Genomic DNA, 14,092 nt, shown 5'->3' on the forward strand with positions numbered 1-14,092 from the left:
AATTATTATCTTTTTATTATTTAAGCAATTTTACGTGAACTATTGATGTTACAGTTTTCAATGAATCCATTCAAAATACTTTTGAAGTACTTTTAAAATATAAATAATCAATTTTTAATTTTATTTTACAAATCGTTTTAGTCTCAAACTTCTAAGATATACTATTAATGTACAACGTACTATTATTATCGTGTTTCTAAGTATCGTAAATGATTCAAGACGTGTATGAATGATACCGAATGTTTCTTCAGAATTTCATGAACTCAGTGTTCATGAAAATAGATTTCAAAATATAACTTATGACATCAGTAATTATTTAAATCGATTTGAACTAAAATATGATTTTAAATTTTCTCTCTTTCGTAACCAAGATTTTTCATATTTTTTTCAACGATCCATAATAGATGATAATCAATATAACCTCATACAGCCATTTGCTGGTAACGTAATCATATGGAAATGTCGATGGCTATTGTATCTGGTACAATATTGTGTAATTCGAAGAACTATTATTGCCTGTAATTATCAGCCATTTTAATGTTCTCTTTCGAGCTATACATAATTAATATTTCAATAATTCTTTCAATGAATATTATCATCGAAAAAATTAATAATCTTTGTAATCTTAGATATTTGCTTTATTGTACTTGAATATCATCGTTGAAAAGTTTAACATCTTTACACCAGATATTCACTTTGAACAATATTTTTTTTTTTTTCTTTGATAGCCTATGCAATCGATTCTAATGATAAATAGCAAGTAATTCTTCCATCTGTCTATATGTCTATTAAATAATATGTCTTTCAATTATTGATGTGATTGTATTTATATATAAAAAATTACGAATTGTTTATAATTTGTTCATGATACGATCAGCATTGTATGCCACAATAGATCTTTAGAATCTGTATTCTTTTGCTGTATTCCTGCATGATCGATATTGTTTATGATTTTTTACAGACTCATATACAATACAATACAATTGTGTAATTGTAATAAATTTTGTCATATAATCAATAATTCCGGTATTATCTCGTCCAATATTCTGTATCATTAGATTTCGTTCACTGATAAAACATTAGAGAGACAGGAAGTAACCATTCAATTCTTAATTCTCGTAGAACTTGATAACATTTTTATTTACCTCTGAGATATATAATTTAAACTTATTTTCATCTTTAGATATAAATCATATTTTCACTGTGTATTTTCATTTCTTAGAATCAACGTTAAAGAAATTTTTTTAACGAAAAAATCGATTTGAATCAATTCAATAAAAATTTTATATCCAAAGATATTGAAAGAGAGGGATTACGCATAGAAGAATAGAAATTATTTTTAATTTGTTGAAAAAAAAAAATTCTTTCTGAAAGAAAGAATATTGGAGATTATGGTTAAACGGTTTTATAGAGAAAAAGAGAGAGAGAAAATAAGTTTCATATTATAAGAAGTTTTTAGGTTTCTTGCAAAATTTATTCGAAATAAACCGAGAAACAGAAATTCGATTGTTTCAATGTAAAGTGGTAAAAGTGGCCACGAACAGTTACGAAATGTGCTCATTTCCAATTCACTTGAATTTCTATCAAGCGAGTGCCTCGAAACTGACAAACACGCGCATCGTTCCATGCATTCCCTCATCTGACCATATGTTCGTTCTTGAACTTCCGCTTTTCTATCTACACCCTATATTTATATATTACATCTATTTTTCGATTTTATATTTCTAATGTGAAAATTATGAAAATTACGAAATTATCCGCCCGATTTAAAATTAATAATTTTTATTTTTATTTTTATTTATTTATTTATTTTTTCTAATTTTAATATACGATCACGAAATACCTCACATTTCTTCCACCAAACTGCCAGTTATGAATACATGGGAGAAAAACTACACGGCTATTAACCATTGAGCGGATAGAGTAAAGTATTTATTATATAACTTATTACAGCGGTAAATTTAATTTAATGAGCAAGTGTCTGGCGGTAAATATAGAACAAATCAATTGATGTCCCCCTCCTTTTTTTTTTTTTTTCTAACATATATATTCAATTTCCAACACTATATTTTCCTACCTATTGTTAATTTCTTTTTCCATTTCTATTTTCTTTTCAATTAAATAAAAAAAGGTAATGAATAAAATGCTAAAATTGAAATTGTTAATTTTCGGGAAAACTATTTGTTCAATATCGGCGAGAAAAAAAAATCAATCACGATAATATATTTTTCTTACGTATTTAACCAACTTCCAGGATTTAAATTTACTCTTTCAAATGGCGCACCTTGACACGCTTCACGACACTATTAATCACTTGTTGCCGTACAAACACTCGGTTTAAAAAAAAAAAAAAAAAAAAAAAAAAAATCAAATTTAATTCTTCACCCACTACTCGCTAACAGCGCGATCCTTTTATCGGCTATTGAGTAACAGATTACCGGTATCCATTTATCCATTTCCGTGTTCGACTTTCACGTCCATGGAACGAAGGAAAACACCATCGCGGCATAAGACGTACAAGGGCGCGAGGGAATGAATGAATGTAGCGACGCGTCTTCCCGCGGCAAAAAATTAATTATTTATTACCTCGTTATCCGCCGGCCTCTCTTAACGCGCGACGGTATCACACACCCGGCAACGTGCGAATTAAAATTCAATCGGTAATTTTATCGCCGTTTATGTCGATTTCTTAGAAGCGTCGCGAACAATTTTCAATTTCTATTTGTTTGTTCTTGCGACACGATTAACAAAATTGTTTGAGAAATTCTTCAAGTATCGAACACGATCAAATTTTATTAAATGATGGTTAAATGGATGTTGTTAAAATATTTAGAACGTAAAATAATTTAATTTTTCTTATCATCGTATTATCTCTCTCAAAAAAAAAAAAAAAAAAAAAGAAATTATGGAAAATGGAAATTCAAAAATTCATTTCAAGAATTCATTTCTAAGGTTTTGGAGATTTAATATGTTGTTGAAATAGAATTGGAATTTTATTAGATAATGTATTATTTCTTTCAGTGACTTTTTACATTCACCGATACATATATCGCGTGTAAGTTCTTGAAAAACTTATCGTCTTTTATGGTAATTCCCTTATGGAATTCCTCTTCAGATAGCTTTCAAGGTATTCAATTTCTTGTTATTGAAAAGTCGTATAAAGATAGCATACCAGAGAACGGAAATTAATTTTATGATGATTAAAATGACGTCAGAAATTCGACGTCAATCTACCACGAACGATGACAAAAACTACATCTATCTTTATTGGTTCAAGTCAAAAGAATGTTTGAATCGATCAACAAATCTTTCTACGAGAATATATCATGATCTCATTTACATATTTTAACGTAAATTTTGAATATTCTGCATTCAACGACGTGATCAATGATATGAGAAAAATTTTCATTAAAAAAAAAAAAAAAAAAAAAAATAGATTCTTCATTCATATATATTCAATTTATTACTCGTTATTACTCATAATTGACAGATGACGTATTTCCAAATTATTAATAAACAAAATTTATAAAAATCTTCATAAATTATTATATTCAAATTATCTTATAAATTATTATCCGTCCGAATATCTTGAATTAATATCTTTATTTGTATATAAAACGTACAAATAAACTGATGTTTATAAAAATAAATTATATCAATGGAAGTTTACAATTCTTGCAATATAAAGTGCATCGTTGCATTAAAAAAAAAAAAGAAAAAATAACAATTTGTCATAAATATGTTTCAAAACCATATTTAATCTTTTTCTCTTCCAAAAGAAAAAACATCTCTTCCAAAACATCATTTATGTCATGTCCTGTCCTCGTAAAAATTATTAAATTTTATTAATTACTTACTGGATTGGTTTGCGTTCGCGATAATCTGGAGGCAGAAACAGAAAGATAGCGTCTTGAAGACGCCATAAGGATGTGGGCGAATGTTTGCAACATGCAATGTTTGCGCGTTGCTAGTTAAATCGAAATAACAGCTGCTCTTCTGCGTACTACTCGATTACAAAGATAAAAGCGTCATTTAAACATTATTCTCCTTATTCTCGCTATTTTTTTTTTTTTTTTTTTTTTTTTCCTCCCAGCCGTCTTAATGGCTGCGATTTAAGCGAGACGCGCTGCCTTTTTACATCCATCGACCTTGCCGCCCCCATCATTTGCACTACTTGAAGCGTTTTACCTAACCGCAATTATTTCACCCAGGGAATGTGGATCCGTTGCACGCGTCGGGCGTCGGGTTTTATACAAAGCGGGGAGTCGATATTTTTAAAACGCTGACGAATATGTTTGCCGATGGCAAAAGAGGAACGTAAAACGTTGATAAATAGTTGGATTGATCGGTGGCCTATTTATTTCTCAGATGTAATCGAGATGAGTTGCTTTATTGAAGTGACCTGATTCAGAAATAAATCAGATATACTTTGAAACAGAATTTTTAGAATTGGAAAAAAAGAAAAAAGAAACTTCGAGATGTTACACGTTACATTGAATCCAAAATAAGTAGAGCAAAGGTTTTTACAAGAAATTTGTCTCTTATTTGTCCAATTCTGATACTACGGTACTAACATTCATGCTACAAAGATGGAAAGAGTTCAAGAACTTCGATCCAATCGAATCGTGTCGATCCAATTCCTTCAAACTTGATTCTGTGCCTTACGATCAGTTACGTGATCACGTACTGTCCAGTCGCATGCTCCTCGATCGATCCCTTGCAGAAAAAAAAAAAAAGAGCAACATTTAAGACCACGATAAAAATACCGAACATACCTTCAAAAATGAAAGAACACGATCACGTAGCAAATGCGATCGTGTTTACCAACGTGTTTTCCATCGAATCCAAGATTGTGCATCGTGGCGAACAATCAAATGCACGTTGGGAGCCGAAGGGCGGTGCAAAATCGGCGAACGCCCGTGCCACTTTCCAACCAACCGTTACCAGAATCGTGTGAAATTTCGTCGAACGCGATCCAAATAGAAATCATCGATCGTCGAGCCGCGATCGAGAAGCGATTCGGCCGTATTTGCATCGGAATTCGACGCGAAATCGTGCAACCGCGTACTCCTCCACAACGCCACTTTCGTAACGGAAGGAGAGGGGGAGGAGAGGAGCCTCCTCGATCGAATCTTCTTTGAAAGGAAATCGGGAGTGGAAACGATTTCCTCCGCGGCGTATTAACAATCACAGATGCGATTTGCATAAACGTCATTGCGGTGCCGGTAACGCCTGTTGCTCCACATTCCGGAGCGTGGTCGTAACGCGGCAAGGTCCACCTTTTGTCAAGGATGAAAAATTCTTCGCCTGTCAGCGCACAGCCTCCTAATTACCCACCATATTTTCCCGCGTCACTTAGACCAATTAAAATCGGCGATACGGGTCTTCTGTAACGAGTCGTGTGATTGATCGTTTGAAATAGATAAACGCGTATCCGGAATCGTGGGCAATGGATCATTATGAGGTTTGAAAAAATTAGATTAAATTGGAGTAGAAACGAGCTATCGTAGGGAAAAATTAATTTGATTAATTCCATGTAATTTGGTTCTTGAAAGATTAGTTTATAAAATATTGAAACTATATTTTCAGGAATTGATGAAATTGATCGCTTCTTAGAAATAAATTCTAATCTAAATTCCTAATTATATAAATAATTAAGTAACAGAGGATTTGAATTACGTTGATTCATAGTGAAATATATATTCACGAATTTTTAATCATTAACATGGTAGACTATTTATTCATTGGCTATTTCGACAAGATAATTACATCAATATTTGATTATCATCTTCATTATCTCTGTTTTTATCAATGTTTTCGTATATCAATATCTTGATGTCGTGTGTGATTATGCAATGTGTAGTGTAATATTGTTTTAAATATACTGTCAATGATAACCTTCATTTTTTGCATGCTCAATATATAAGGAAGGGATCAAATTACACGCTCAAAATCAAATTAAAATCTAAATAAAAGTGAATAAATTAAACATCTATCATCACATGCGAAATATTATCATCAATTTTTTTTTCTTTGATTTTTTCTTTCGATTATTTTATATAATATTCGTAAGTTCTTAATGGAAGGAAATATAAAACATGATTCCAAGAATAATTACAAAACAAATTGCGTAAATGTTAATATATTTCTATTTTGATACTTTAGATAATCGAATATTCTTTTTTTCTATAAATTCTTCTCTTCTTTATTCAATTTATTTAAGTAATTAAAATTAATTGTGATTAACAATTGTACAACTTTAATTATTGATTAAATTTTTATCCAATGCAATAAAAAAAAAAGAAGAAAATTGTTCAGAGAATTTATAAAGTAGAGGACAGTCTCTTTTTCTATCATGTTTTAATTAAAAAATGCATTGACTATTCCTTACATAATTGGAAAGCGTGCGCGTGATTTTTCGTGTTATAAAACTGCATTAATAGGACTGTAATTAAAATGTTGATGCCCACTGAGCAAGTTAAGTGTTGAAGAATTAGCGCAATAAACTCGAATTTCTTCGACCGCCTCGAACAGTACTTTCCACGATTAATTATAAATCAACGTGATCGATGATAGGACTCGTTGCAAATTTTCATCTAATTAAAAAAGAAAAGTTTTCGTCAGAAACGTTCCTATTACGTGGTGTAGATTTTATTGATAAAAAACGCTGTTGTAACGATCTCTTCTGGCATTCTCATTTGAATACTTTGAGCTATGCTATTTCGGTTAAGTAATTTAGTTCTTTACATCATTATAAAATATTTTGATTATTTTAAAATTATACATTCTTCCAATTCTTATCCATTCTTCTAAAAAATACAATAAATACATTGAATATTAACTTCTATTATATTTACACATATAATTCTTCTATAATTACACCTTTTTTAGAATTTACAAGAGTAAAAACGAATCATTTATTCTTTTTTTTTATCTATTATAAAAATAAACTTACATTAAAATTATATTTAATTATTAAAAAAAGTCAAAATTAATATTAATTCTGATCTTCCTTAAATAAATTTCACAAATTTGATTTTATAATCGATATTACGTCCAATCAAGATTGATCAAGATGGCGATACCGACAGGTACCACCTTTTCCTTCGGTCGATCGCCGTCTCTCACGGGTAAAGCCGGCACGGTTGCACGTGACTATGGTGCACGCGTGACACGTGCATGCATGCCAGACCTACAAACAGCTGTCAGTAGGTCTGGTCACAACCAGAGGCAAGGAAAAGTTAGAAAAGGCTTTGCGAAACTGGGCGGAATCGCTTTTACCACCTAGCCGCGGCATAAACGTTTGACCTTGCTCGATGCAGCGCGCGTGCGCGCAAGCTGAAGTCGGTAAAAGTTTCGTGCCTGTCGAAATCGCTTTGGAGACAGTTCTCGTGTTTACTATTGCCACAATTACGATAATATTACGGTGCTTGAAAATTCAGGACAACGCGGAATTCATGCTGGTTAGAGTGCAATTTACTTGCGCTCGGTGGAAACCGGCGGTTTGTTAATTCGTTAACCCTTTCTGGAACTGAAATTTGTTCTTCTCCCTGTTTTTGTTCATACGAACGATATTCTATGGAGATTTACAAATCCTAAAAAAAACTAGTAAATTTACTTAATAAAGAAGTGAGAAAAAGAATTATTATATTTTGGATTTGTAAATGTAGATGTATATAATGCATTTTAATTCTGAACAAAAAAAAAATAAAATTTGTGATGATAGAGTGAAGGTAAAGTGAAATTGGAACTTGCACATTCTAAAATATTAATTTAGTTTCTTATACATGCATATATTTCTTTTTTTTTTTATTGTGATTATGATTAATATTCCGTTCTTATTTTCGTTTACAGAAAATTTAGCGCCATCAGAATTAAAAAAATTGAGAAACAAGCAGAGGAAACAACGTAGAAAGGCTGAATTGGAAAGACAGCAGGCTGCTCAAGCTCAAGAAAAGAGAGAACAGCACAATAAATCACGGCAACAGACCGATCCTGATTTAGAACAACCTACGCTAGATGAACTTATACCGGAGAAATTGGAGAGGGTTAGTAAACGTATTAATCGGTTAAATTAATTGTTCGAAATAATACAGAATTTGATTCAAACTAAATGGTTATTTTCAGATCGAAGACCCGTTAGAGCAAGCAATCAAATTTTTACAACCATTACAAGATTTGGCATCGAATAGAATAGAGACGCATCTTATGGCATTTGAAATATACATTCGTAAAGGTACGTAAATCTTCGAATAATTATTTTCTTTTGCGAAGAAAAGTTATTTTTAATAAGAGTAATCACTTAAAATAATTTACTATTTATTACATTATTTATAATAATCAAAAACATTGTAATATTTAAATATATTAACAATTACTTTTAAATAGTTAATAATGATTTTAAAATATAATACTACAAAATGCTTCAAAATTTAATTCTATTAACCAATTTTTAATGCAATTTTTAATAATTAAATGCTTCTTGCAGGTCGTACCTTGTTAATGTTAAGGTCGATAAAACGTGCACACGGTCTAGATCCTAATAATCCAGATCTTCATACATGTTTGGTACGTTTCATGTTATACATTAACCGTTCACCGTTGGAAGGACCTGTAGGCGAAGTAGTGAAACGGCAAACATCAGGAATTTATTCAGCTTCAACAGCTACTCAATTGAATGCTGAATTCCTAAAAAAGAATCGAAACTCACTGCCGCATCTACTTCAGGGTGCGAGGATGTTGTATGTCCTGGATCCCTCTGCTCAAACAAAAGCTCTCTCACTTATTACAAACATTGATGGTCTTGAAAGTGTAACACTCCAGAATTGTACAAAAGTATTGGAATCATTATGCAACGGTGACTTTGGTCATTGCGATTCAACGATCACTGATTATATGGTGAAATGTCATAAATACTTCCCATATGCGACCGCTTTTCGACCGCCAGAAACAAAAGTGACGGTAACGATCAAACATCAAGAAAAAGAGAATTCCATCAAGAACTGATCCAGGCACGCGCTGTCCAGCGTTACTGAAGCGTTATGTAGTTAGACGACGAGGCAAGTGAAGGAGAAGTATGCTAAGATATGTTTCGATCTACGTTGAAGAAACAAAAGAAAAAAAAAAAAAAAAAGAAAAGAAAGAACGAAATTAACGTTAAATAAAAAAAAAAAAAAAACGAACTTGAACGATGAACATATATAGTGAAAGAAGAAAAAGAAATTGGCGGATTTAATATTAATAATTATTAAACATGTATTATACACGAACTGTTCCTGGAACGTTTCATGTAGTGTGAACAGTGCTGGATAAACAGTCTTTAATAATAAATTATAACATGATGGGGCACGAGAGACAAATGCCTCTGAAGCGGTCCCGAATTTTAGGTGAACGAAGAAAAGAATGGCTTTAGCTAAATATTAATTAACAATTGGTACAGAACGAATTAAATGAGCGTTCTATCGACAGAACGTTCACGTTAAGAAGGATTGACAAAGTGTGAAAATGTTTAGTGCACGGATGGGATTGGGGCAGGGTGGTGAGGAATGGGGTGGAGTACAGTGTGTAAAATATATGACGTGCGTAAACTAACACATTGGTACAAAATACAAGACTTGTATACATTCATATGCGCGCTCTATGAATATTTCTACTTGATGTTAAGGTGTACTATTTTCAGCGATGTCTACATGAAATACTCTACTATGTAGAGTTTGAAAACTAGACGATCATCGAGCACCGATAATTGTACCACATATGTTCGACGCTACTTTTTGAGAATAGACTTTGTTCCAAGTCACGTAATTTGTCTGGTTCACTTCATTCGTAAAAAACCGTTCAAATTTGTCAAGTGAACAAATACAATTTATCGTTTTCCTTCTAGAAATATCATTTTATTCCTATGTTTAAAACCAGGGTAATAATCTACGTTTGGATTGGAGCCCTGATATTCCATCGAGAGAACAGTCAATATGGAATTAATGTCCATTTGCGAAAGTCTCTGTACGAAACTTATTATAAGAACGATAAAAGTGCGTATTGTATACGCAAATTACCAAAGTATATGATAAATTGAAAAATAAGTGTCAATAGCAAAACAAACAAACAGAATAAAAAAACATATATCTGTATGTGATCAGATACACAGAAATTTTAATAAAAGATAATGTTTAAATTTACAGGTATAAATCGAATGATGTTATGATTGCCTTGTTTATTTTTCAAAATGCCAATATATACTTATAAGTTGTGAGTTTCCTTGAATGAAAAAGAAAAAAGTTCAACAAAATGCAGATATTACAAACTAGTGATAATGTTTGTATATATTTCAACTATTACGTTAACAATATATATATAAATATACATACCACACTTCCTATTTTATTTAAGTCATAGAATATAATTTTGCGATTAGTTAATATAATAATATGGCAGTGTTAAAAGCTCACTGAATATCATCTTAATGGTAATCATAAAAATAAGATATTTGCATCAAGCGGTATTCATAGTAATATATATTTAATACTTCAATTTGCTCCTAAAACATGCCGAATAAAATTTCACTACGTGCAAAATTAATCGATGGAATAATCTTCTATCAAAATATATTGAACATGATTATATTGTTTAAATTCATACCTTCTGTAAATGCATGGAATGTTTCTCAGGGCTACGTAAATAATATCGTAACATAAGCGATAATGTAGATGTTTTATTCATTCACTTTGCCATTAGTCATTTAATTATTGTACAATGCAAATAAAATATATGATTACTATACTAGTCTATCGATATACGAAATGTAAACAATTTACATTAGAAAAAATAATGCACATTATCATACATCACTCACATTACAACTTTTTGACCATGCATCTACCGAAGCGTTTTTATCTTTTAATACTATTTCTTTTTTAAATATATTATTTACATTTTACGCTTAAATTCATGCATAATTACTAAATTTTGGAAAGATAATGTGTATATATATATATTAGTTGCTCCAATCTTTACCGGAGGTTGTTACCTCGATATAAAAATTTCTATTTCGCTCGTAAAACTAATTATCAAAAATCTTTAAGAAATAAATAATGTTGATTAAGGATGGTATATCAATCTTTAAAAGATTTCAGTTCAAATTTGCCTTTAAGTCCTTGATTTAATCAAACGAGCAAATAATAAGTGCATGGGTACCTCAACTCACATCCTCTTCCATCTCCTCATGTAAATGAATTCATCATATAGATTTTATATAAAGTTTATAACATATATATTTAAATTAACTTCTAAGATGACCTATTATACTAATTAAAAGGATTTGAAAATCGAGCAAATTAATAATAATATATAAATTGCGATTACTTATTATTTTAATCATTGTATTACTAATATATACTGCCATTTGCAATAAGCTATTACAGTAAACTTCCGTATAACGCGGTTGTATAAATCTGCGTTATAGGAAATCATGCTGTATGAGGATTTTTCTCGTATAATACGAATAATATAAAGTAACATATTTGGAATGATTATTGTCACATTAATCTTTATTTTCTATATTCTTTTTATTTTCTCTTTTATTAAATATTTTTTAAAAAATAAATAATATATATATATGCTATTGATTAAAAAAAGAAAAAACATGTGTACATATCGCATTGTACGAGGAATCGCATTATATGAAAATAGTAATCGTAATATTTTTGTATTATGGCAACTCGCATTATACGGAAATCTACTATTATATTTTCTGCAATTGCTATTTATACATTGTAATTAATATTCATTGAGTATGCGAAAGAAGCTCAAATAATATATTCCTAAAAGATAATACATATAATGTCAAATATGTTTTTTACAAATATTAATATTTTTGTCTCTTTATAAAACTTCTATACATTTTCATAATATTAATTAAATATTTTTCTATATGATGAATTCAATCACACCATGTATAATTACTTTCTTTATGTAACTTTACTCCATAGTTGTGACTACAAACGTAAGTGAAATAATATTTTAAAGACAAAAACATGGATATGTATAGTATGTACATAAACGTATTATCATTATCATATATGTCAAAACTCTATGTTCAATTTCTGTTTGTTGTTATATTAATAACGAGTCAACATGAAAATATTATATCAGATATCAACAATCGCCCTTCCTTCAGTTGTTTTGTAAAGAATATTGAGATATCATTTTATCATTTCAAAGAAATGATAGATACTTGTTACATATTTTTATCATGCCATACTTTATCGTATCACTGTTTACACTTGTACAGTATATTGTTTGCAATATAGTTGCAGATAATATTATCTTGATAACACTGCATAGTATCTTTGTATTATTGCTAAAGTTCTTTCACTTTCTGTACATTGTTTTATTTATTTTCCATAATATTATATAATTAATGTTAAAGGTAAAAATAGACTTGTAAAAATTTAAAATAAGTAGAGATATTCTTACTTTCCATCTGTACCTAATTCAATTTTATTTGTAAATATTGGTAACCATAATTTTTCAGTAAAAATGAATATTCAGTAAAACTATAAGCCATGTTTGTGTTACCAAATAATTAATATTGTTTACAATTTTAAACCTGCAAAATGTCATGAAAAAAATAAAATAAAACATGAATACATATATAAAAAAATTTTTCATTACAGACTTTGTCATTATTATTACTTACATTATTTTTGTGAAAATTTGTTAATTATTTTCATCATTACTATCTATTTCAGTGAAATCAATTATTATCTGTTTGTTTTTTGGAGAATATTGGCTTAAAAAAGAAAATTTATATTGTTAGTAAATTTAAAGATGCATAATAAAAAACATTTGTTAAATATTGTCAAAAACTAAAAATTTTAATTTTAGGAAATACAAATCTAAAAAAAATAAATTATTTTAAGTACTAATAAATTCTTATATGATTTCTTATATTTTTGATATTTATATAAGTTTAATAAAAATAAATATATAATTCAAATAACTAAAATACCTGTATGTAATACCTGCTGCATCAAACATTTTTTTTGCAGCAATAGTTTTTTTCTTTGTTGCATGTTTATCAGAAACATATTTAACTAATTTTATTCCAGATTGTATTATTACTTTAGCACATTCGTTACATGGGAAGAGTGCAACATAAATGGTACAATTTTTAACACTGCTACAATTCTTATTTAAAATAGCATTAACTTCAGCATGACATACTGCAAATTTCATATTATCATTATCGTACAACATTAAATTATATAGATATATACAATAATAAATTACAAAGTGTTATCATGATACCATATAAAGATTTATTTTTTAATGAATCATTAGAATTTTTGCACCAAGAAAATTCATCGTCACTACAACCTTTAGGCATTCCATTATATCCAATACCTACAATTTGTTTGTCTTCATTCACAATACATGCACCAACCTGAGTACGAGGATCTTTGCTACGTTTTGCACTTAAAAAAGCTATAGCCATAAAATAATCTTCCCAATCTATATAGTTTTCTCTTTTATTATTATCTTTATTTATACTATGAAAATATGAAACTTATGTTATGTTATATTAATTAAATAACTATTTAATTTAAATTATTAAAATATTTCAAATATTCTTACCATTTAGAATTGATTTCCAAATTATTATCATTTAGTGCCATTTTTATAAATTTTTTATTGATATGACATAAATAAAAAAGTTAAAATTAATATAAAAAATTTAGATTTTTATTTAAAAATTTAAATAAAATTTATAACTTTAGCTTCAATAACACATGTGCGAATTTTCCTAACCTTAATAAATTATTACAAAAAATAATTAAATATTTATAAAAGATAAAAATGATTATTAAAAATTATAATGTTTTTATAATTCCGTGATATATTAAATTTATTTTATACATAAATTTTATATATTTAATAAAATTATCCGTAAGTACGCGCCAAAAGTATAAACAAGGAAAACAAATAATAGAGAAAGATAGAGATAAGCTAAAAATTAGACAATTAGTGCCATCTAGTATATCATAGATGAAACATATAGACAAGGAGGAGGAATAATAAAGAAGCAAATAAG

At 29.2% G+C, this 14,092-nt stretch overlaps 2 protein-coding genes across 3 annotated transcripts in view; one reads left to right on the top strand and one right to left on the bottom strand.

The window, feature by feature from the left end:
• The window catches only part of LOC122719384 (N-alpha-acetyltransferase 15, NatA auxiliary subunit), a 46,327-nt gene extending 37,182 nt beyond the window's left edge, over positions 1-9,145 (top strand). The window contains exons 9-11 of the mRNA XM_043945117.1: positions 7,855-8,048; positions 8,128-8,236; positions 8,489-9,145. Coding sequence (XP_043801052.1) covers positions 7,855-8,048; positions 8,128-8,236; positions 8,489-9,006 — 821 coding nt within the window. The 3' untranslated portion in view covers positions 9,007-9,145. The remainder of the gene's footprint in view (positions 1-7,854; positions 8,049-8,127; positions 8,237-8,488) is intronic.
• An 888-nt stretch (positions 9,146-10,033) lies between these two features.
• Positions 10,034-13,887, bottom strand: LOC122719385 (deoxycytidylate deaminase). 2 transcript variants are annotated; one of them, XM_043945120.1, is made up of 5 exons: positions 13,636-13,887; positions 13,309-13,550; positions 13,010-13,223; positions 12,698-12,790; positions 10,034-12,607 (listed from the first exon to the last, which is right to left on the bottom strand). In XM_043945120.1, exons 1-4 carry the CDS (start codon positions 13,674-13,676, stop codon positions 12,718-12,720), a joined length of 570 nt encoding a protein of 189 aa, XP_043801055.1. In that variant the 5' UTR covers positions 13,677-13,887; the 3' UTR covers positions 10,034-12,607; positions 12,698-12,717. The 2 variants fall into 2 exon arrangements, with proteins under 2 accessions (XP_043801055.1, XP_043801054.1); XM_043945119.1 differs by having other exon boundaries at positions 13,291-13,550.
• Between the last annotated feature and the right edge of the window lie 205 nt (positions 13,888-14,092).

The sequence above is a fragment of the Apis laboriosa genome, unplaced genomic scaffold (genome assembly GCF_014066325.1).
Source record: "Apis laboriosa isolate Shangri-la unplaced genomic scaffold, ASM1406632v1 scaffold74_cov149, whole genome shotgun sequence".
Classification (NCBI taxonomy): Eukaryota; Metazoa; Arthropoda; class Insecta; order Hymenoptera; family Apidae; genus Apis; species Apis laboriosa.